The sequence below is a fragment of the Parasteatoda tepidariorum genome, chromosome 2 (assembly GCF_982258835.1).
Source record: "Parasteatoda tepidariorum strain Cologne lab strain chromosome 2, Ptep-v5.0, whole genome shotgun sequence".
Classification (NCBI taxonomy): Eukaryota; Metazoa; Arthropoda; class Arachnida; order Araneae; family Theridiidae; genus Parasteatoda; species Parasteatoda tepidariorum.
Window position 1 is genome coordinate 46,607,482 of NC_141756.1, and position 24,190 is coordinate 46,631,671.

At 27.4% G+C, this 24,190-nt stretch overlaps 1 protein-coding gene across 3 annotated transcripts in view; it reads left to right on the top strand.

Moving 5' to 3' along the window:
- The window catches only part of unc79 (UNC-79 domain-containing protein), an 86,729-nt gene that overhangs the window by 44,308 nt on the left and 18,231 nt on the right, over window positions 1-24,190 (top strand). For all 3 annotated transcript variants that reach the window (XM_087157263.1, XM_087157264.1, XM_087157265.1), the window contains 15 exons: window positions 824-1,025; window positions 3,819-3,986; window positions 5,515-5,640; window positions 6,448-6,569; window positions 6,716-6,772; window positions 7,126-7,214; window positions 8,510-8,552; window positions 8,643-8,825; window positions 8,904-9,042; window positions 10,252-12,084; window positions 14,106-14,220; window positions 14,800-15,054; window positions 15,748-15,786; window positions 22,703-22,818; window positions 22,931-23,016. In XM_087157263.1, the coding sequence (XP_087013389.1) occupies window positions 824-1,025; window positions 3,819-3,986; window positions 5,515-5,640; window positions 6,448-6,569; window positions 6,716-6,772; window positions 7,126-7,214; window positions 8,510-8,552; window positions 8,643-8,825; window positions 8,904-9,042; window positions 10,252-12,084; window positions 14,106-14,220; window positions 14,800-15,054; window positions 15,748-15,786; window positions 22,703-22,818; window positions 22,931-23,016 (3,573 nt within the window). The remainder of the gene's footprint in view (window positions 1-823; window positions 1,026-3,818; window positions 3,987-5,514; window positions 5,641-6,447; window positions 6,570-6,715; window positions 6,773-7,125; window positions 7,215-8,509; window positions 8,553-8,642; window positions 8,826-8,903; window positions 9,043-10,251; window positions 12,085-14,105; window positions 14,221-14,799; window positions 15,055-15,747; window positions 15,787-22,702; window positions 22,819-22,930; window positions 23,017-24,190) is intronic.

The following is a 24,190-nucleotide window of genomic DNA, read 5'->3' on the forward strand; positions in this document are numbered from 1 at the left end:
TTGCTTAATAAAATTACCAAATAGTTAGAAAGTAAAAAATTTTATTGACCATTGTTTTATTGGAAAAAATACAGGTTAAAGAAATTCTGACTTTACCTATGTAATTATGAAAGTAACAATTGAATTTTCAGAAAATATTATAATGCCAAACAAATACCTGCAATAACCTATATACATAAATGATTGTAAGGCTAAAATAAGACAAACTATATGATAACAAGCAATTAACTTATATTTGCATTTATAATACAGAGCCGTAGAAGAACAAACTGTAAAGAAATAACAATTACCAGTATTAGTTATTTTAAAAACATATTTTCAACAATAAATATCCCCTGTTTTTTATTTATTTATTATTTTTTTTGATTAATGAATTTGAGATCATTGCATTAACATACTTAGGGCATAATATTTGGTCTTTAATTTTATTTAATTTAGGTTATCTTTTTATTCATTATGATTAGAACCAAAACTTTAACTTACAATTTTTTGACAATTTTATAATTATTACACATAAATAAGGCTTTGTATTGTCTTTCCTCTTTTTTTCTTTAAAAAAATTTAAAATCATAAATTTACTTTTATCTGTTAATATTTGCACGCAAAAATTATAAATATAATTTGGATATTAGAAATTTGTAAATCATTGCTGTCAAATGTAAATGTCTCAATAAAATACTTAACTATTGCTAGTTTCAAAATGATCCTTGGCAGTATTTCTTATCTGTTCATATCATAATTTTTAATTTTAAAATTAACCCCATGCTACTTATTAATTTGCTATAAAAGAGCTTGTTTTGAAATGTATAATTTTTATTTTTAGCTGTGTGTCTGGTGTTTAGAAGTGCAATTCGATAATAACATTACAGATCGACCTTTGATTCTTCAAACCATTTTTCAACTACATAATCAGCTTCAAAGTAAACGTTTTTTGACATGGGAAATTTTCCTTCATCGTTTTGATACACTTTTTCTTGAAGATCAAATTATTCTTGAAAAACTTGGAGAGGTAGCTTATGTTCGAGGTAAAAATTGGTTTCAATTTATAACTTTGAATTTTAATGTACCTTATTTATGTGTTGTTGAACACATAAGAATTATTAATTTTTGTATAATATTGATAGTTATTATTCAAATAAAATAAAATGGTATTCAACTTGGTAAATGATTAGCAGCTTATTAGGTTGCACTTGGAAAATGTTGGGTTTTCTTTTCGTCTAGCCACTGTCATTGCGAAGAACTAGGGTTCAATCCCAAATGGCAGCTTGAAACCCAACCAGCTTGTCTGGGAAATTAGACTGCCTGTGCGCACTGCTGACCACATTGCCACAATCATGTTGTTGGACACAAAATTGTGGAGCCTTGTCATCCATGCCCCCCTAGTTCACACAAGGCTGTTGCGGGAATGTATCTTTGCTATTTCTTTCTGTCTACATCAGTGGTTCCCAACCTTTTGTGGACCATCGCCCCCCTCTTGGGGTTGGCTGACACATATCGCCCCTTTCTCTTTTTGCTCAAAAAACCATTCATTGTAGCTTGTGAGCAACAAAACACTGAAAATATGCTATGTTATTTGATTTTAATTTAAATTGTAATGCAAATAAGGAGGCACATATATCCCGCCATTTTTATTAATTAAAAAAAATTGTGCATCTTTGTTTTCAAAAAGAAATGATATTTAAAACGGAATAATTAAAACAAAAGTACATTTTTTTAAATTTATATTTTAATGTAATCAAGAAAAAGTTAAAGCGTTAGCAACTAAAAGTTAAGAAAAAAAAATGAAGAGGGAGAAAGTACATTTTTACCACTTCAATGACTGCCCTGTGCTTGGTGTATTTCAAGTTAAAGCTTGGATATCAGGTTTTATGCTCGTCAAATTTAAACGCGGGTCTCCTTTGAAACAAATGTCCAACATATCTCTTTGCTTTGTGAGCAGCTGGAAGACAACTAAATCCTCTCTCCATTAAATATGTTGACGGGAACGAGATGAGAAACGGCTCAGTTTGTTTCCTCAATTGTGGATAAGTGTTCATAAGCTTTACCCAAGCTAATTTGTAACCGTATTTTTTAAAGACGACTTTAGCCTCACAGTCATACTTCAATTCTGAAATCTTAGTCTACAAAGAGGAAGTGAGCTTATCCACAACTTCAAAAGAGAAAGGATCGAAAATCCAATCCGGAATTTCTAATTTCATCAAATCTTCAAATCTTGATTCCATAACTGATCAAGGTGATCAGTAAAAATTAAGATTTCATTTTCGAGAATGTCGATATCTGCCATTGAAGACTTTTTAAGAGTTGGAAATTGCATTAGCTCTTTGCGACCATTGTTTGACTTGTAGATATCAAACTTGGCGATGAATGAAGATATGATTCCCTTAGCCTTGATGATGTTCATTTTATTTCCTTGAAGTTTACGTTGATTTCCTTCATTTTTTCAAAAATATCCGTGAGGTACGCAGTTTCCAACTTGCGTTGCTTCAAACTCTCACTTAAAACAGGATCAGTGGTGTCGAGAAACTCAGTAACCGAATCCAGCAATTGGAAGAAACGGCTCAGTTTCCTTTTGAAAGCCATCTCACAGCTGTATGTAGGAGCAGGAATTCGAAATCTTCATAATTTTCATGGCAAAGTTCTCGGAACAAACGGTTATTAGGAGAATTAGCTTTTATTTTATTGATGCCAGAAATAACCAATTTTTCGCAGCCAAAAGTTGACGATGAATGACATAATGAATGGTGAGATAACTTCCGGTACTTCTTTTTTAAGGTGACCCAGAAATCCAGTATGACAACCAGACATGATTGGAGCACCATCTGTTGCACAAGCACTTACATTTGTGAGGGGAATTTCTTTTACCTCAAAATAATCTTTGACCAATTTAAAAATCGACGATCCTTTTGTATCTGTGTTCAAAGTTCTTGTAAACAACCTTTCCTCGTTAATCTCCTTACTCTCATTTATGAATCTCACGTAAACTAAAACAGCTTTGTTATCTATCACAGTTGATTCATCAATCTGCAACGCAAATTTACCTTCTTTCAGAAATTTGAGTTTTGATTCAACACCGGTGGCCATCTCATCAATACGCCTGGAAACAGTATTATTGCTCTGCTCAGAGGAACAGAGTGACTTATCAGATTTCCGCCTGCGATACCAAAACGTATGACGAAAACGATCCTGCACTTGTTTTTTTTTTTTTTTTTTTAGCTATCATAATTCTTTGTTTACACCAGAACCATAGGTTTCATACATATTTTCAATTCCAATCTCAAATAGCTTTTATTATTGATATTATTAGCAATTTTTATCTTTTGAATACTCGTCGCCCCCTGATCGCCCCCCTAAGGATTATCGCCCCCTTGAGAAGCTCTATCGCCCCCTTGAGAAGCTCTATCGCCCCCAGGTTGGGAACCACTGGTCTACATAAATCCATATTCTAATGTTAAAGCTAACTGATGATAATGAAAAATAAATTATGGATAATTCATGTTTAATTTAATAACAGACAATCTTTTGTCCTGCCTGGCCAGCTTTTTTCCTCCACAGAATTAGAGATCTTTAGGTAAAAGCACAAACAAAAACAGAAAAAGTGCATAGCGTTGCAGTTTGTAAGATATTCATTACAAATACTTACACTTTCAATTTTAAACAGTTTTTGATTATGAATGTTTTTACATTTCTATTTTTTAATGTGTTTGTTATCATTCTTCGTTGACTAATTTTTTAAAAACTCAATTTGAATTTTTACAATTTCTGCTCTAAATTGTTTACGTACAGCATTCAATTTATTTTAATTTCTTGAATATTTATAGATTTGAAAAATACAAATGTAAATAGTGAAATGTTTCAAAAGAAACTGAAAAGAGCTCATGAGGCTTTAGGACATTTAAGCAGCGTTAAATCACTTACTACAAGTTTTGGGGAAAAAATGCCATACAAGAGAGTTATGGCACCAATGGTGATTCGCCAAGATAAAATGGGTAAGTCTGAGTGAACATTGTAAGAAATATTGGTTTTTTATAAATATTTTTTATCATACATATTATATAGACGGATTAATTTTTTTTAAAGTTTTTCATGCATAATATCTTTAATTTATTTTGAAAAAAATAAATAAAAATAAATTTATTTTGAATATTGTATCATTTTTAATATTTATGAATTGAAGAAATTATATTTACTCTTAATTATTAAAAATCAAATCTATGAAATTTCCTAAAATATTATTTGCACCAAAATACTAAAATAATATATTATTATATATATGGTAGAAAAAATTTGTTTATTTACTTCGCAGTAAATTATTTTAAGAATTTGGGATAAATATTGTTGACTAACAATGTTGTTACAGTAATCAATGAATAAAGGGTCAGACAACATTGTGGTTGTGGAATTATCGCGGATTGCATAAGGAAAATAAGACTCATTGAGATTCAACTTATTTTTGCAGTGATATTCAGTTAAAAATATTAAATTAATCCAGGTCTTACAGTACTGATTGATTTCACTACTATAGTTTTGTAGTATACAAAATAAAGTTTTTCTTTCTTATATTGTTCTTTATTTTTATGTCATTATAAATCTTTATTTTTACATCACAATAAATAAATTATAAAACCAGATAGTTTTTGAAAAGTTTGAAAAGATATTTATTCAAAATAACCAATTCATATTTTACAGTCCAATTTCCAGACGTCTGTTTATCAAATTTTCCAGACTTTTTTTTAAATCAAAATAAACAAAGCTCTTTTCCTTTTTTTAAAGGTATTAGGAAATTTTTTTTTTTCATTTCTTCTTGAGAGACTGCCTTCTATTCTGCCTCATAGTAAACACTTAACAGATAAGAATTTTATTGCTTTAAATTTTTGTTTTAATTTAAAAATCTATTCAATTCTGTTCCTTGTTTTAGATTATTTTCTTTATTAAAATGGATTAATTTACTTTTGGAATTTGAAACTCATTTTTTATGTTATCTTTATCTGATTCACTGTACTAATTCTTCACACGATAGTGGTAAAAATGGAGAAATATGTGTCTTTATTCATGAAAGAGAAAGTTCAAGGTAGTCATCTGCTCACTTTTATTATTTTTTTTATTTATATATATACATATAGAGAGAGACTTTCCATTGCATACAATAGAGAAGAGCAGAAAAGAAAAAGTTCAATCCTCAGCTTTTCTCTTCTGCACTTCTCTATTATTTGCATTTTAACAAAACCCACTTAGCGTCAGCATGACCACATTGCTGTAATCAAGTCATGAAATTATGGAACCTTAACTACCATGATCCTTTTAGACCACAAAAATAATGCCTTCATTGATTTGTATATTTACTTTAATTTATTTGATATTGTTTTTTAGATTTTAATGCAACTAGATAACTATAACAATTTTAATTTTAATAAGCTGTAACATTATGTATATATGTGTATATAAACCTGACAAAATTGATTGATATAATAAAATACTCTTTACTTTTTTGTCACAATTTTTTATTACTTTTTACAGATAGAGAAAAGTTTTATGAGCGACAGTCTTCTGCTCCAGTTTTAAAGCGTAAGAGCTCTCGGTTAGTAGGAAGCACAATAGGGGCTTTGGGTCCTTTACAACATTTACCAAATAGTTTTTTTACAGGTATATTTCAGAAATTATTTTTATGTATATCAATGCATTATATTTAATATAATATTAATTTCTTTAAAAATAGTTTTATTTTAATAATTTTCAAACATTAGGTGTAATTTTTAGTGATTATCAAAATCATACTTATTTGGTAAACTATCTACACATTTTTTTAAACATTTTATTGCTTGCAAATATATTCACAATAGTATACATGAAAAATAGAGCGAAATAAAGTACTATTAATATTTTTGTTCTACCAGTCAGATTCTCATTTAATAGTTTACAACTTAAACTAATTAGAGTAGATGATATTTTAAGTTTTAAAATCAGATAGAAAAACAAACTTTATCTGACTGAATAGATTGATATTTTTGACTTACCATATATTTGACATAACCACAATCTAGAATATATGAACTAATAGCAAAGTCTGAAGAATAATGTTAATTTTACTCTTTATTTAATCACTAGGAAACTGGTTTTTCTAAAGATTTAATGTTTATTTATAATTTTATATTATTTAATTTAATAATGAACAACAAAATTTCAATGATAAGGTAAAAAAAAAATTATTTTACATTTTAATTAATGTAATGTTAAACTACAAAATCCAAACATTAAACAAATTAGTCAAATAGTTAGAAAGAAATTAAAAAATTTAAAATCAAAGCATGTTTTAAAATTTTATTGGTCAGGTACTATTTGATTTTTTTTTCTGATTTTATAGTTTATGTGTAAGATTCAAGATTAAATTAACTGATGCATGAAGCCTCATCTCTTTAGATTGAGTTATTAAAAATTCTCAATTTTTTTCAGATGGGCATCTAAAGGATACCGTTCAGGATGAAACACTTTTCATGAATGTGCTTTACCGTGCCATGGAAGTAGAGGATCATGATAAAGAAACACTTCCTTTATTAATTTTTCTTTTAATGCAGGTAATATTTTAATTCAAAATTGTTATGAATTCTAACCGATATATTTACAGTGGGTTTATGATAAAATAATAATAACAATAGTAATTTACAACAAAAATTACTGTCTTTTTAAAAATGGTAATTTTTAATTATTATTTCACCCTTAGTTTTTATCACGCCCTGATCCTATTCATCGGACTGATGATAAAATTACAAGAAGTCAGGTGATATGCATTTTATTGTTTTATTGCTATATTTTACTATGAGTATTAAAATAGAAATAATCAACTTATTCAATAAATTTAATTATTTTTTACAATAAATTTAACTTAGATAATTGTTAAGTTAAAGGGTTAAGTAACTAAATTTGTTATAGTTACTTAAATTAATATCAATAACATAATTGACATCAGTAACACAATTGTATGTTTTTATAAATCTATTCAATAATCAACAATCATACCTTTTTTATATTAAAAAAATATCAGTTTGTATGAAAATTAACAAGCCAAAAAATGTATTTAAAAGAAACTTGTAAACTGTTCAACTAAACAGAAACAAACATTTTTTTTTGCAGCACATTGTTTTGCAACATTTAAATCTTTTGTTGGGTTACAGTCATAATCAAAAGGAAGGCAAATTCTTGCTTCCCCCTCATAAAGTCAGGTAATTATTTTTTATTTAAAAGTCCGAAATGCGTTTTTTTTTTATTATATGTTGCTTATCATAAATAACAATTTTATTTTCTCTTTTTAAATTAAGCTTAATATAATAAACCATTTCTTTGTAAGGAATTCTAATATTCATTTAGTGTAATAAAGTGAAATTTAATATGCATATCAAATCCTTAATGTTCTTGCATTTGTGTCGTCATATAACAGACTTTCCTTACTTTAAGCCTCACTTCTAACCAGAAATTCTTACTGATGTACAATTTAGACCATATTTTTGAGATTACGGCTTCCCCATTCTTTTAAGGGTCAAAAATTAGAATCCATAAAATAAAATTTTTCAGAGATAGTACATTTTTGAGATTTATTATGATACTTAATTTACACAAATCCCTTACAAATCAGTATATTTAAAGTAAAGTAAATTTGAACCATTAGCTAAGTAAAATTTGAACCATTAAGATTGAATCTCAGATATTAAAAAATCTGAGGTTGATATATTTTATTTTTTTACTACACCCACTTATACATTTATTTTTCAATTTCTGCTGAGAAAAAATAATCATGAAAAGAAAAAAAAACTTTTAAAATATACTGCTGGTTACAAATATACAAAAACCTAAATCATGTTAAAACGTATGATCAATGTTATAAAACGTAAGCTCATGAAACTTTTGCAAACTAATTCATTAAAAATACAGTGTTCAACCTAAAAAATATACTGCTGGTTACAAAAACCTAAATCATGTTAAAACATATAGTATTCAAGGTTATAAATCTTGAGCTCATGAGATTTTTGGCAAACTAATTCATTAAAAATACAGTGTTCAACCTAAAAATTTACAACAGTTGTATGTGATCTTAGTCTGCTATGATTTTTTTATATATAGTTAAGTAAATGCCAAGTTATTCTGAAATGAATTTTTACATTCTAAATAAGATAAACTTCCAATTGTATGACAATAATTTAACAAATACTTGTTTATACGTCAACTAGATAATTATTTCCTGTGCTATATAATATTAACTATGTATATAATATTAACAACTAATATAGCTCTTCTAGAATCCTAGATAGCTTAGCATTCATTGAATAGATTACTGATTTTTGCCAATTTTGTAAAATACAGATGCTTATTTCAACATCTTCAAGATTAGCACTTGTCAAATTTTATCACTATGTTTTTAAAAAATATTAAAAAACTTCGCATAGATACCTCTGATTTGTCTGACCTAAATGTAAGAAATATAGAAAGTTCAGCACATTATTGATTTTCTTTAATTTTTCAGAAACTCATTAACATTCAGCACATTTCTTTTATGCATGCCAAAGGTATGATCAACTTTTAATGCATTAAAATTTCATTCCGAAAGTAAAGTTTTGACAGAATATTTTGCAATACTATTTTATGTTTTTTTATAGGTTTTAGATTACAATTATGAAATGGGAAATTACCTGTTAACAACCTTTTTAACAATATTAGTCTGTTGTCCAGCACCTCAAAAGTATCCCAATGAAGGATCGCCACCAACATTTTCATTGTGGATGTTGGATTCCTTTAATCGTCATTCTTGGTTGCAGTCTGTATTAGTTATCATCTACAAGGTATATATAAATTTAAATAATTCTTGTTTCTTTTAACATTAATTTATATTGACATCTTTTTTTAATGTTGCATTGCAGTATCATTATGAGAACACACCATATAATCGCTACATCCATTACCTGCTTCTCATCATTCTGAATACTCTGAAATGCCAAAATCACCGTTGTAAACAAGTTCACGAACCACTGCTCAGTCCTTTACCCTCTAGATCTCGAGGTAAGCTATTTAATCGCTCTTTGTTATTTTATTAATTATTACATTCAGATTGCTAAAAAGGTTAATTTATAATATTTAGATTTAAGAAGAAGCTAATAGCTTCGTTATTTTAATAAATATATTTTTCAAACTTATTTTAGCTTTATTTTTATTTTATTTCTTACTTTATTTTTTCAACCCTCTGAGCATAATGCAGAAAATAAGTTGGTTCTCTGGCAAAAAGAATTATGTTTTTTACTATATAACCTTATTTTAAATACAATATAGACTTTTATAGTGAATTTGAAGTAGATACTAGACAGCTTTAACTTCTGAGGTTATCTCCCAAATTTGGAGGTTATCTCCCAAAATACAATATCATTCAAACCTTAGCTGTGATACTTGGGTTTGCATTCTGTTTTCAATCCACAATTGACCAAAACACTAATTTTGAAAAAATCATTGATGATTTCAATATCTCGCCTAAGTTCTTTGTTTTCTAAACTGTATTTTGTATTTTGCAAAATCGAAAGTTAAATATTAATAATAAAATAAACAAAAATAGTATTCGGTATAAAAAATTTTGCTTCCGTTTTGAAGAACGAAAGAATGCAGAGATAAATAAAAATTATAAAAAATTAAATCAATTAAACTCTAGCCATTATATTGTATGCAGCTTTTGTCATAAATTTATGCCACACATTATGGAAAAATTATTTTTTAATAACTCATCAAAATTACTAAAAAATATTGTGAAGTACTAAGATTTTTTTTTCATGATAAAGATTTTTATATTTATTCAAAGTGACATAATTATAATGTAAATCTGGTATAAAACCTGAGTAGAAAATCTGTCATATTATTATTTTCAGTTTCATAGATTTTGAAGAACAATTCTGTTTCTTAGTGCCCACTTCTAAAAATATTCATTTTGTGAAATATATGTGTACAAAATAAACACACGCATGCATGACTTGTTTGTTTTTTCATTTTTTTATACATTTTTATCTTTACCCTGTAGCACAATGAATTGATAGTTTGCTTAATTTTATTATTCTCATAATAAAAATTTCGGTATTTTTTCCGATTAAGAAATGATTTTTTATAATTTACTGTTTAAAAATCCGTATGTGTTAATTCTATCTTGTTTTTTTAATGCTAAAGAAGTCATTTCTAATTTTTAGTGATATCATTATTTAATTAAAAAAAATCATTGGAAATTTATTTTAGATTTCAGTACTCCATCTGCTGACATTGAACACCTGATTGATAGAGATGCAGCCTATGACAGCTCGTATCATGACGAAAGGAAAGGAAAAAAGTTCCCACTCTCTGACAAATCTGATGATCAAATGTTTGATATTAAACAAGCTGGGAAAGACAAGAGTCATCAATGGAAATCTTGGAAGTCTAGTGAGCGTAGTTGTTCAAGTGAAGGTGAAGATGCAGAACCAGAATTAGAAGCTATACCTGAAAGTCCGAAATCTGAGAGTTTTGAGTTGGAGCAGTTTACTACTGACCTTTACACTGAAACAATTGAACAAGCTTGTGCCAATATCGTCAGTGAGCCTTATTCTGGCAATGAAAGTGTAATTGAGATCAATCAATGGGCAAAAATTTCAGAAGTTACCACTTTGAAATTTGATTTACCTGAACCAGATACAGATGATAAATATGGTGCATTTTCTGACATTCCACAAAGCTCTGTCTCATCAGACATAGAAAATATAAATGTAATTGAGAAATCAGTTCATGAACCCATGGAAAAAAATATTGAAAAAGATTTTTTATCATATACAGATGAAGTAAAAAAACAGAATTCAGATGCTTCTAACAACAGCAAACAACCAAGCACAACAGAAGTCACTATAGATATCAACCTGCAGTTGGAAAATATTGAAATAAACCAACCATCTACTGATACCCCAATAGCTGGCCTTTTTCCTCATTATTTGAAAAATGAAAAAAAGCCCCCAAGTGATAAAAATTTTGCTTCAAAATATTCTAAAACTCCTGATGCTAAAGAAGATTTATCAAGAATGAAAAGTTTGCCATTTGAAACTAACCGTCACCAAAGTGTTTGTAGAAGTAAAACAGACAGTAATATTTTAAATTTACCTCGTAGTAATGATGCTAAAATGTCACACTCCAGATACCCTCACTCTAAGTTGTCCCAAAGTAAAAAAAGTCTTTCTAAATTTTCACGCAAAGCAGAGATGCTGAGTAGTGAAACTTTAACTGTTCCGATATTCAGACCACCACTCGAACGATTATTGCCTATTGGTATGTCAGATAAAGATAAAACTAGAAGAAGTGACACCATATCAAATATACCTTACAATGAACCATCTTTTTCCTTCACAGATACGACAAGAGATACATCGATGCAACGAGATTTATGTGAAGATAAGGGTGTCCAAACTGGAAATATAGGCTTGATTGATATCCCTGCCCCTGAAAGATTGCTACCTGTTGGACCTTTACCAGCAACAAAAAAAGATTGGTATCCCTTTGTATCCAAATCAGATTCTGAAACCACATCTGAATCACCTTTGAAAATAAGTATTACGCAAGCTGAAAATATCAATTTAAATAATGTAGTTTCAGAGAAAAAATCAGACCAAAATAAACTTGGTGAGCTACAGTCAATTAAATCCAAAGTTGAGCTTCCAATTTTAGACCTAACACCAGCGAAACTTGAAAGCCGAGATATGCCGGAAACAAAATTGTTACCTCAATCTGCTGTTCCCGAAAAAAAATCATTTGATCAACCTGAAACAAGTGCAGTTGCAGCACTAGCAAGTGGGAATTTCATGAATAAATTGTTTGATATTACACCGGAAATAGGTATACCTAGTTCTGCTTTTTCAGTATTTGATGTTTGTAAAAACGCAATGGATCTGAGGAATGAAGAAAATTCAAAATCTGAATCAAAATTACAGAAAGACAATGACTTGGAGAATTTTCAAAGCAGCACAGGTAGTGTTGATTTATTAACTAATGAAAAAACTGAAGCAACTAATTTGACTCAGGAAAGCACAGTCCATAAAGGTTCAGAAAGAGGTTAGTTTATGATTACTAAAAATGATTCACATAAAATTTTAATAAATATTTATATTTTCTTTTTTCCTAATAATGTAGCCAAGATTATTATACTCAGTTATATTTTAACTTTAATTCAAACATCCTAACTCTAATAATCTCTCTAGTTAACTCTCAATTACAATATCATTTATTTAATTACAATGTCGGAGTAAAAGCTTTTAATAACAATTTTTAATTATATCAATTTTAAGCAAAATACTAGAAAAATAAGTTTAACATAAAAGTATGAATTTCTAATTAAATTATTACTCTTGCTATATTTAACAATTATACTTTAAGTGCCCATTTTATTAATTTAATCATTTATTTATAAGCAAAACAGTTTTTAAATTTTATGATTGCATAAAAAATTTATTACTAATTTTTACTGATCTGACAAATTACTATAAAATAATTTTATATAAAAATTATTAAAATGATGTGCGTTTTACTAATGCTTTTTATTAATTTTTTACAAGTTACTTCTGCTTGAGTTGTATCTCACTGTTGATATTTTATACTGGAAGATTCCTTAATTGTTATTTTTACAAGTTAAAATTTGTCATAAATTATGAATGTGATACAAAAAATATTCATAGTTTAATTTTAATTCACGTTGTTCATTATTGTAAAATAATTTAATATAAAAATTATCAAGATGTTTTATTAATGCTTATACTATACAAAAACATTTTGCAAGTTACTTCTTATTGAGAAGAATGCATTTAAACTTGAGCATTCCTTAATTCCATCAATATTAAAACAACAGCTAAGAAAATTTTATCATGAAACTTATCACCTTTATGCTACAGCAACATTAATTTAAAAAGCTGGTCTTTATAATTTTTATATTATTTCTATATTTATACTACATTATTAGTATATACTGGAAAGACTATATCCAATCAAAGTATGAAATTGATTTAAACAAATTTTAAGATAAAAATTTTATTATAAAACTTTAGAATAATAAGTCAAAAGTGTAAGTCAATTCTAACTTTTTATTTAAATTGTTGACATAAGACAAATTTGATTTTAGCACTTTTCCATTTTGACTTATTTTAAAGTTTTTTCCTGAAATTTTTCTCTTAAAATTTATTTAAATCAATTTCATACTTTGATTTAATTTGCTTATTTTTGGTTTCTAAAGTCGTTTAAGACTATATTTATGTAATACATTAATATATAGAGAATGTATATTAGATGTTTAATTGCCTAAAACATATAAAAACCTAAACATTTTAATATCTTACTATAGCTTTCAGTTACATTCTTAGAAATTACTAAGTTTTCAAGTATTCAACTCATTTTTTCTGTTTACAGGCGATGTAACTTTTTCCTTGAGCAGTGTTTAAATATTTTTTAAACTTTTGTTGTTTTAAAAGAAAAAGTGGTTAAACTAACTTATATTTATTCGTTAATTTTTTTTATTTCTGAAAAGACTATTTTTTAATAACCTACATCGATTAGTATCTTTAAGATTTTCAAACTTTATTTAATATTAAATCAAAAGTTGCTTGCTGTCTTTTTAGATTGCACATGCACAAATTTATTTTAAAGCTTCTGTTAATTTTTAAGCATGATTAATTTTCTGTGTGAAATTAATTACTCAAGATTTAATTTATTATTATATGAAAAGAACTACAGCTTTCCCTCTACTTGATTCTTAAAATTTAACAATTCAATTATTTAAGAAGTAAATAATACCTTCAAGTCCAAGTCTCAATTGTATAGCATTTAGCTTTTTTTTAAGAATATCAAGTTGATATGTTTGCAATCAGTTAGTTTTAAAAGTTATATAAGCATTTAATAGTATCTGAAACTCTTAAGTTTGAAATATTTATTTAAAAGTTGTAAAAAATATTTTTTTATGTAATTTGCAACCTTAAAAGGAATTTCTTCTTTGAATGTTGTTGTAAATATAGGGTTTTAAAGCTTATTTGTAAAAATAGTTTGTTGCATAAAAATTTATTTTATTATATACGTTTTGTGTATTATAGCTTCAGATGATGAAGTTAAATGCAGACTCCCATATAGGCAGCGTAAACAGAGAAAATCTGGTTTAAGTACTCTAGAAGCTCAAAGAAGTTTTGACTATCAGAATGCGGGCGGAAGGTAATATGAAACTTAAAATTTCTGGTTTTACTATAATATTTAGAAATGAACAGTTCTGTTTATTAAATGTAAATGCATTATTGTCCATCTTTATAGTGATTTAAAATTAATAGGAAGAGACATTAAAAACTGTTTTAAGTAAGAGTCCTAAGCTATTGTTCCCATAAGTGCTTATTACTTGGACTTGGATTAATTTAGTTATGAGTCACATTTTTTTAAGTGTGACATTTTTACATCAATTTCTGAATATTGTTTTCAGATATTTGCATGGTTTCTGGAATTTCTACCTGATAACAGCTCAATCTTATTGCTAACTTAAAAATTGAGATATTTTTCACCAATAATCTCCTGAACGATTTGAGAATGTAACCTATCATTCTACTGTCTCAAGCCTTTAAGTTTGTAGTTGTAGCTGGCTGTGAGAAACAGAAATTAGATGTATGAGTGCAATAGGATATGATAATTGACTAAGACACATTACAAACTGTTCATTGATTGTTGATATTTGCCTGTTTATTCCTTCAAGTGATAAAAAATTTAATTTATAAGATGATTAAAAATCCTTTTAAAATATTTTAGACGTATGAGAAAAGTAGAAATGGGAAGTATTTCGAGTGGTGGACTAGCATCTAAACGATCCAGTACATGTCAAGGTTCATTTCCCCGTGGCGGAGATGATATGGTTATTGAAAGATGCACTGAGTGTGGAAGTGTCATTGAAGAATACAGTGATGAAGAAATTGGCCTTTGCATTGTAATACTTTCAACTTTTGTACACAGAGAGCCGTCTATGGCTGCACCATTATTGCCAAAAATTTTAAGAATTGTTTCAAGGTAAAAATCTATCGAATACTCTAAGGCTGTTCAAACATAGATTATGTCTAACTATTATCACTTTTGTACTAAACTTTTAATACAAATTTACGCTTAAACTTTGTAATGAGGGTTATTGAAATAAACATTATTCCCAGTCTGATTTAAAACTGATGTGAATTTTCTCATGAAGGAACCAGAATGCATGCTTAAGGTACTGTCGATTAAAATTAGTTAAATTTTAAATGTGAAGCTTTAAATAGCACCCATATGTGTTATCATAGCCCATGCTGAAATGGTTAATTTCATTGTTCCTTTTCTCAAAAAATATTGAACTAACTTTTAGTTATTTATTTTTCGTATTAATGTTAAAGTGCTAATTTTTACTCAGTTTCGTTTTTCTTTTTTTTTTTTCATTTGGAAAATATGTAATTAAATGAATTTGTCTTATCATTGATTTTTAAAGTTAAAAAAAAAAAACAATTTCCTTAAAGTGCAAAAAAAAATTTTGAAAATATACTTTATTATTTTTTGAAAACGGGCACTCTTTGTTGGACATTTTAACATTGAACTTCCCTAAAAACTCATTTATAACATTCTTATAAATCCTTTTAAAATTAATATATTTAAAATTAAAATATAATAAAAGAGTTAATATATAATAAAATTTTTTAAATTTATATATAATAATTTTAATGTATTATAATTTTACAGAATTGCAGCTACTCCTAAATACCCATGGCAAAGTGAAAGGTAATTATTATGTTTTTAACTAAGGAAAAGTTTTTGATTAGTTCTTTTTGTTATAAATAATAATAGTGGTAAAAATAATAAATAGTGGTAATAAATAATAATAGTTTAATTACAGTTCTGATAATAATTTTTATGATGTATATATGTGTATGTATATATATATATATATATATATATATATATATATATATATATATATATATATATATATATATATATATATATATATATATATATATATATATATATATATATATATATATATATATGTAGTGCTCCTCCTCTATTTTCCTCGTAAACTCTTTAGCAGTCGCTTTCATTCATGAATCATTATTTTGTTGATTCCAATTTTCGCAGTCATATTTTAATATTTTTAATATCCTTTATATAAGAATGACAACATAATGCATTTTCTATGAATTTATTGAATAAAGGATAAGGAAATCTATTTACAAATTATATACAAACGGAGCAGAGGCTCCGGGACACATCTTTACCATTTCATTTCCAAAATATAAGTGTACCTTCTTTAACGTAACATATGTTCATGTCCTTTTGAAATTAATTCTTCTCTTAAGGAAAAGGGGACTACAATTTTAATTAAACCCTTTTTACTAACAGTTAAAACATCATTAATTTTCTTAAAATTAGGATTATTTACATTATCAAGCCTTTGATGTTCAATTAATTTTTCTTTTTGAGTTTAGTCTTAAAAGATCCTTTTAATTTTATTAAGCTAGTATTTTAGATACTACAATATCCCCCCTCTCAAAGGTGTTGACCCGGAGGTGATCAGGCTCCACATCACATCTCATTGAGGAAAGATCAAAATCCTTACTTACCATCTTCTATTTAACTATTTAAAATCAATATTAATCTGGATGATTCAGATCACATGATCTGAATTACAAAAACAATCTAAAAATAAAAACAATATTCAAATATGATGTTAACAAAACATATGAAACTACCTCAATTGCAATGGTTTCGTACTAACTCTCAAAAATTTTTAAAATAGAATATATAAAACATTTATAAAAACACTCAATATTCTACTTCTTAAGATGCTAAAGTAACATCTACTTTAAAAATATAAATATAAAAATGTAGTTGCAACTAAACAATAGGCCTTAACATTTGCTACGTACGTTTAAATCCTTGTGACATTAGTCACTTGATTGAGGACCTATTAGCATGCTTATAAAACTTCATCATTATCCTAAATCTCTTACAAAAATCTCTTAAATATTCATCTCACAGAGCTTTGAAATACTCATAAATTTTCCCTCTTCTGTTACACTTTGAAATAGTTATTCAAAATATTCTCTTTAACTAACTCCTTAGAATACTTCAAGTAAAAAAAAAACTAACTTTCCTCTTCATTTCTATAAATCTCAAATACACTACTTAATCTCAGTAATCACTATTCTTTCTAGTACATACCTTACAACAACTTTTCTTATTTTCACAAAATAATCAATTTTAGTACTCATTCCACATCCAATATTCATTTTTTTGTACTCATTTCCACAAACAATATTCATTTTTAGAAATCATTTTCACTAACAATATTCATTTTTTAGGCCTAAAATTTAAAAACTCAATTTCTTAAACATTTTTGGCATCGTTGCCACTTCTCATTCTTTGTGACTGCATGTCACTGTATAAAGTATAAACACCTTCATAAAATACAAACATCAAAATATAAAGTAAAGAGAAATACAATTCCAAACATAATTTCCAGTTATGGAAGATCCTGGCAACCTTAAGTGTGTCATCATCAATTATATGCATTTATGGTTTAATATTTCCACAAAGACAAAAGAAAAGATAAAGCTTCGTCCACATAATCTGTTATCTCAGGTATGGGTAAACACTACACTGGTTTTCACTAATTAAGGGTCGGATCTTCCAGAAAAGGGGTAATATTTCTTCTCATCATCATCAATATATATGACAATTCAAACTTAGTCTTAATGTATAACAAAATTCATAATTTTTCCTTCAATAATTCTTCTTATTAATATTATTGATAACAGTTCAGTATCATTTTTAATAAATTACAAAATTCGAATTTTCCTTATAGCAAAATTACAAAAATATCATAACAGAAATTGACTAAAATTTACATAAAATGTACTCTTAATTTTCACCTTCTGGTGTTAAATGAAATTCTTCAACTGGATAAAAATATCTTAATTTGGAAGAGTGAACGATTTCAGTTTGATTATTATATTTATCTATCTCAAAGTTTACATTAGAAAGTTTCCTTAATATAGTGTAAGGGCCTGAATAAGGAGAAGTTAATTTTCTAGTGTTAGGGTATTTATATTCTTCCATTATTACCAAATCTCCTTCTTTAAAATCTGCATTTTTAAATTTTAAATCATATCTAAGTTTATTTTTTAAATGACGTTCCTTGGTTTTTTCGAAAGCTATTTCTCTGGCTTTTTCGACTGGGGGGTATAAAGGTTGATCAATAGGGGAATCAAAAGGCAAGGAGCCAAACAATAAATAAGCAGGTGGAAAAGTTGTAACAGCATGAGGAGTATTATTATATTCAGACACAACTTGATCAAGAAATTTAGTCCAAGGAATCTTTTTAGAAAAGTTATTTACTTTACATTTTAATCTAGTAACTATTGATTGTCCTACCCTTTCTGATTTTCCATTACATTGTGGATGGTGACTAGTTGTCAGCAACTGTTTTACATTATGATTTCTCAAAAATTTCTTAAATCGACTAGAAGTAAAGGCTGGGTTCCTATCAGTTAATAAAGCCTTTGGGGCATAGGATGTAAATAAAGGCTTCAACAAATTCGAGTACACTTCTGATGTAATATTTTTGCTACAAAAAGCCCAGATATATCTGGTACAATGTTCAATTACAATGTTCAAATATTTTTTAGAAGAGTTATAATAGTTAAAACCACCTACAGAATCCAGTGATATTAACTCAAAAGGTTCTTTGCAGGGTGGCATTGACTGTAACAAACCGTATTTTTTCAAGTGTGAGATCTTATTAAACTGACAAGTTTCACAGTGCTTAACATAATTACTAATGTCCTTAATAATATCTGACCAATAATAGTATGGGGAAATAATGCTTAACATTTTCTTTACACCTAGGTGACCATATTCTTCATGTACTTTTGATTTTATTTGTCAATTTACCGATACAAACATCTATTTCAATTAAATCAAAATCATTAATTGTGCCTTGTGTTTGTTGCAATGGCACCTTATATTTTTCTTCAATTTTTCTATAGTCAATATTTTTTAATAATTTTGGTGGAATAATTGATATTGTTCCTCCAGTATCACAAAGGGCCGGAATTTCAATTTTTGTGCCATCACTTCCCGACATAATCATATCACAAAAATATAAAGAATTTAATTGTCATTGATCATTTACCATTTTCAACACCATTTCCAACATTTTTGTTACATTTGTTTTGAGAAGACTTATCATTATAATTTTCACCCTTTTTGTCATATTTGTTTCTGGAAGATTTATCAGAAACAGTTCCATGGTGAGTTTTTTCAGTTGATCGTTTCATTTCGTTACTATTATATTTAGAATGATTACTATACTGATTGAAACCAGCTCTATATGGGTAATTATAATTTCGTCCCATATAATGCTGTTGATCAGTCTGGTATCTGAACTGTCCTGGACCACTCTGATAATTATTTGTAAAATTTCTTTTTACTTGTGGTGCATTATTTGCAGCGCGTCTCTGCAAAGTAGGAGAAAATTGTTTTGGTTTAGTACCTGTCTGTTTATTCATACCGATTCTTAAAGATTCAAATTCATCTAGTTTTTCTGCCAAATTTAAAGAACTATTCATAGAATTCCATGTATCAAGAAAATGTTGCTTTACTTCATTTGGTACTCTAGTTTTGATTTGGTTAGCAATAATTAATTCCTTCAATTCTTCAAATGATTCTATCTTAAGCTCAGCTAACCAATCATTAAAGTAAGCAGATATTTCGTTGCAAAAATCGCGCCAAGAGTCTTGAGATTTTTTATGAGTTGAAAAGAATTTAAATTTTAATTGCTCTGGATTAAGTTTATACCTTTTTAATAATAAGGTTTTTATATGTGAATAATCATGAGCCAATTCATCCCGTTCCCGTGTTAGTTGGTTAACAATATCATGGGGTAACATATTCAATAAATAAACAACATATTCGGTTTCGGGAATATTAGCCAATTTGGCCTTAGCTTCGAAAATTTTTAAATACAAAAATATCTCATCTTTATGGGGGTCAAACGGTTGTGACAATCTCATTAAGGAAATGTTTACATTAGATGAATTTACACTTGAACGTGTTTCCTTATCATTACTTTGAAAAGTTAATTTATAAAGTTCAAGTTCTTGATTTTTAGCCTTTAAGATTTTTAATTCTTGCATTTCTTTCTTTTCTTCTAGCATACGACTTACAATTTCTTTGGTTAACCCCTCATTGTAATTCTCATCTGATATTATTTTTTTCCTGATTTCGGAAACTGGTTCGGTATCACTTACTAATATTCCTAACTCATCTGCCAAAACAATTAAATCAGCTTTTACTAGTTTACCTAAATAGGATATATCTTTGTCATTATTTTCTAGACTTAAAACCTTTTCTCTTAAAAGTTGTAATTCTGATTTTTCCCGTTTTTCTTCTAAAATTCTATTAACTATTTCTTTAGTTATAGATTCGTCATAATTTTCTTGCATTACAATTTTATTTCTTATCTCTGGAACTGTGTTATTTTCATTTACATCTAATTCTAATTCATTCGCTAAAATTACCAGTTCCGATTTAACTAATTTCCATAGATATGCCATTTTTCACAACAATAATTATCAATAACTTAAAAATAAGATACTTATTTTTGCAATAAGAGAAATGAAAATCAAAATCAATTGAAATAAAATCAAAGTATTACATTTTTAAAATACCAACACGCTCTATATACTTTTTAAAATTGCAACACACACCATAATATAAAATATAATTTCCATTTATAACTATCTTCACTATTGTAATAAAACTATTATTTGTAATACACTTAATTCAACAAAATCATTTTCAAAACTTACCGATCTTCATCTGTTCTACAAAGCGAGCGACAACACAATAAACAGTCCCTTTCTTCCTTCACTCTTCAATATTTTTCTACTGCGAGAGTCAGTCTTTTTCTTAGGGCGCATTTAGAACAGGGGCGACAAAAATCACTTAGCGAGCATACAGGGAGGAAGTAAGGTCATCCCTCCTTCGACGAAGTTCACCCTCAGATCTCTATAGGGGCGGCGAATTTCATCATCGGATCTCCATCGGGCTTCAGGGGGGCAAAAGGAACCTCCGACTTTCCGTCCCAAGCAGAGAAGGGGCCGATAACGGGAGTTCATCAAACTTTTAATGTTGCATCTCTTAATTCCAGTTCATTCATTCAAAGCATAAATTCTTTGCAATAATCTTTAAATTCGCTTGCCATTCCATTGGGTTCCGGGCAGAGAGAAATCCTGTCGACTTTGATGTAGTGCTCCTCCTCTATTTTCCTCGTAAACTCTTTAGCAGTCGCTTTCATTCATGAATCATTATTTTGTTGATTCCAATTTTCGCAGTCATATTTTAATATTTTTAATATCCTTTATATAAGAATGACAACATAATGCATTTTCTATGAATTTATTGAATAAAGGATAAGGAAATCTATTTACAAATTATATACAAACGGAGCAGAGGCTCCGGGACACATCTTTACCATTTCATTTCCAAAATATAAGTGTACCTTCTTTAACGTAACATATGTTCATGTCCTTTTGAAATTAATTCTTCTCTTAAGGAAAAGGGGACTACAATTTTAATTAAACCCTTTTTACTAACAGTTAACACATCATTAATTTTCTTAAAATTAGGATTATTTACATTATCAAGCCTTTGATGTTCAATTAATTTTTCTTTTTGAGTTTAGTCTTAAAAGATCCTTTTAATTTTATTAAGCTAGTATTTTAGATACTACATATATATATATATATATATATATATATATATATATATATATATATATATATATATATATATATATATATATATATATATATATATATATATATATATACATCATAAAAATTATTATCGGAACTTAATAAGTTGGGGAACTAGGGAATTTCATGCTACCAAATTGAACATTTAGTTAAACTTCTTGCAATAGGGGCATTGCAGGCATTTGAAAGGTGCAAAAAAGTTGAATCCATGCCATACTCTGTCAGTATATCGCCACACAATCAGTTAGCACATTTGAAGGATTTTAATGATATTTCATACATTAGTTACGATATCACACTTTGAAGACAACGTTGTTTGATGTTTGCCAATGGTCCCTGCATCATTTTCATGCAGATTATAGTTATTTCTTTTATTCAGTGCCACCTATCACCTATTGGGAGGAAGTTTAACTGATTGTGAAATTTAGCGGGAGGAAATTTCTTAGTTCTTGAAGCATGATACCGCTAATTATAAATTTTTATCATCTTTCTTTGTTTTATTTGATTGATTTTCAAAGTCCATAAGTCTTTTTTACTATGCCACAATCTATATATATAAGGAATGAAACGAATATTCAGCCATTATTCGGTGTTCGGCCCTTTTGCGGAATATTTGGTTGGATATATATATATGTATCTGCATGCTAAATTTTGAATATTTAAGAAAAATTTCTATTATTATTACTGTTAAAAAATATTTTAGTTCAATAGAAAGCATAAGCCTAATCCATTATAATAATATATTTTTAAATTTTTTTTTTATTAAATGTTTACATTTTCAAAATAATTTAAAATATTTGTATCAAAATATTAAAATTAGCTCAAAATATTGTCCAATTTTAAACTCTAATTATTTCATTTATTTCTTTTTACAGTACTATTCAACTGCCTGCTGGTTCAGTGAGTGTAGCTAGACAATTTTTACGTTGCACTCTGCATCAATTAGCTCCTAATGGAGTGTTTGTCCAAATATTTCAGTCACACTGTTTAGGTTAGTTCATGAATTTTAATGTACTTTTTTATATAAGTTTTGATACTTTTATATTAAATTATATAAAATATAAAACTTAATACAACATTTTTAATTTTTATTTAAAATTTAGAACCTGAATTCTTTAAAACTATGGCTTCAGCTCTTGCAGATTTCAATGAACTAAATCAAGTAACACCTCTTATCTCATTGTTTGAAGTAAGTATATAAATATTATTCTATCAATAAATGGTTCTAAACCTTTTTTACCCTTCATCCATGTGCCATTTATATTGAAGTACCTTTTACTAGCTTCGAAAATGTTCTATACAAAATTCTCGGAAAGTTAGGTAAATAAGTTGCTTTTTTTTAATGTCAGGAAATACATATTTTCTTTTTTTTTTTTTACATAAGTTTAACTTATTTTTTGTTAAAAAAGATTAAGCAAATGGTACAAAAATCAGGAATAAAATTTTAAACCTACAAGAAAGACATGAAGAAAAATATTTCTTTTTGGTTAGAACTCTAGATGAAACAGTTTTGGAATTGCTCAGTGAAACTTTTATAATTGCTTTCCAAAAAAGTGAGCCCCCCTATTAGGCCTCAATTTTACAAAATTTCAGTTTTGAATTATTTTATTTATCCAGTTTTTGCCTCATGGTTGGAGGGATATTTATATTTGTAGACAAAGGAGAAAATTGTAACATTGGTGTGTTATTAAAATGCTAATATTTTAGTATAATTTACATACTATTTTTCAAGTTTATTTTGATTGAAATGTCTCTGAACAATCCATTTAATTGAATGCCACTGTTCTCAATAACTTGATAACAATTTGTAGTTTGCAATTTTAATAATTTATTTGTAATTATTTGCTTATAAATGTAATAATAATAAATAGAAATAAGAGCCTAAATAGTTCCTTTTAGGACCTATATAGATTTTTTTGGTAACTTTAACTTTTGTTCATTTGATTCCATCATTCATTTCTACATAATATGTTAAAAAAATAAAGAAAGATATTTATACATTGTACTTATTTATCACATACAACTTTAGATAAGTGTGGTAGTTACATTCTGTCTTAATCTTTTAAAATAGTTAAGTAGATGCTAAATATTTTTCACAGATTTTATCTAGTTTAAGATTAGAATTTATTGTACTAGTTGTCCATTATGTAAACAATTAAAATTTTATATTTTTTGTATTGTAAATCGTATGGAAATGCATATTAATATACAAATTATCAACTCTTAAAATTTATATTTAAAAAATATAGTGTTTAGTATTAATTATAATAAAAGGCTTGCTCTCAAATTTAAAATACCATATTTATGCCACATTTAAATAATTGTTTGTATAATTGCATCATGATAATTCTTTGGTGTTTGAA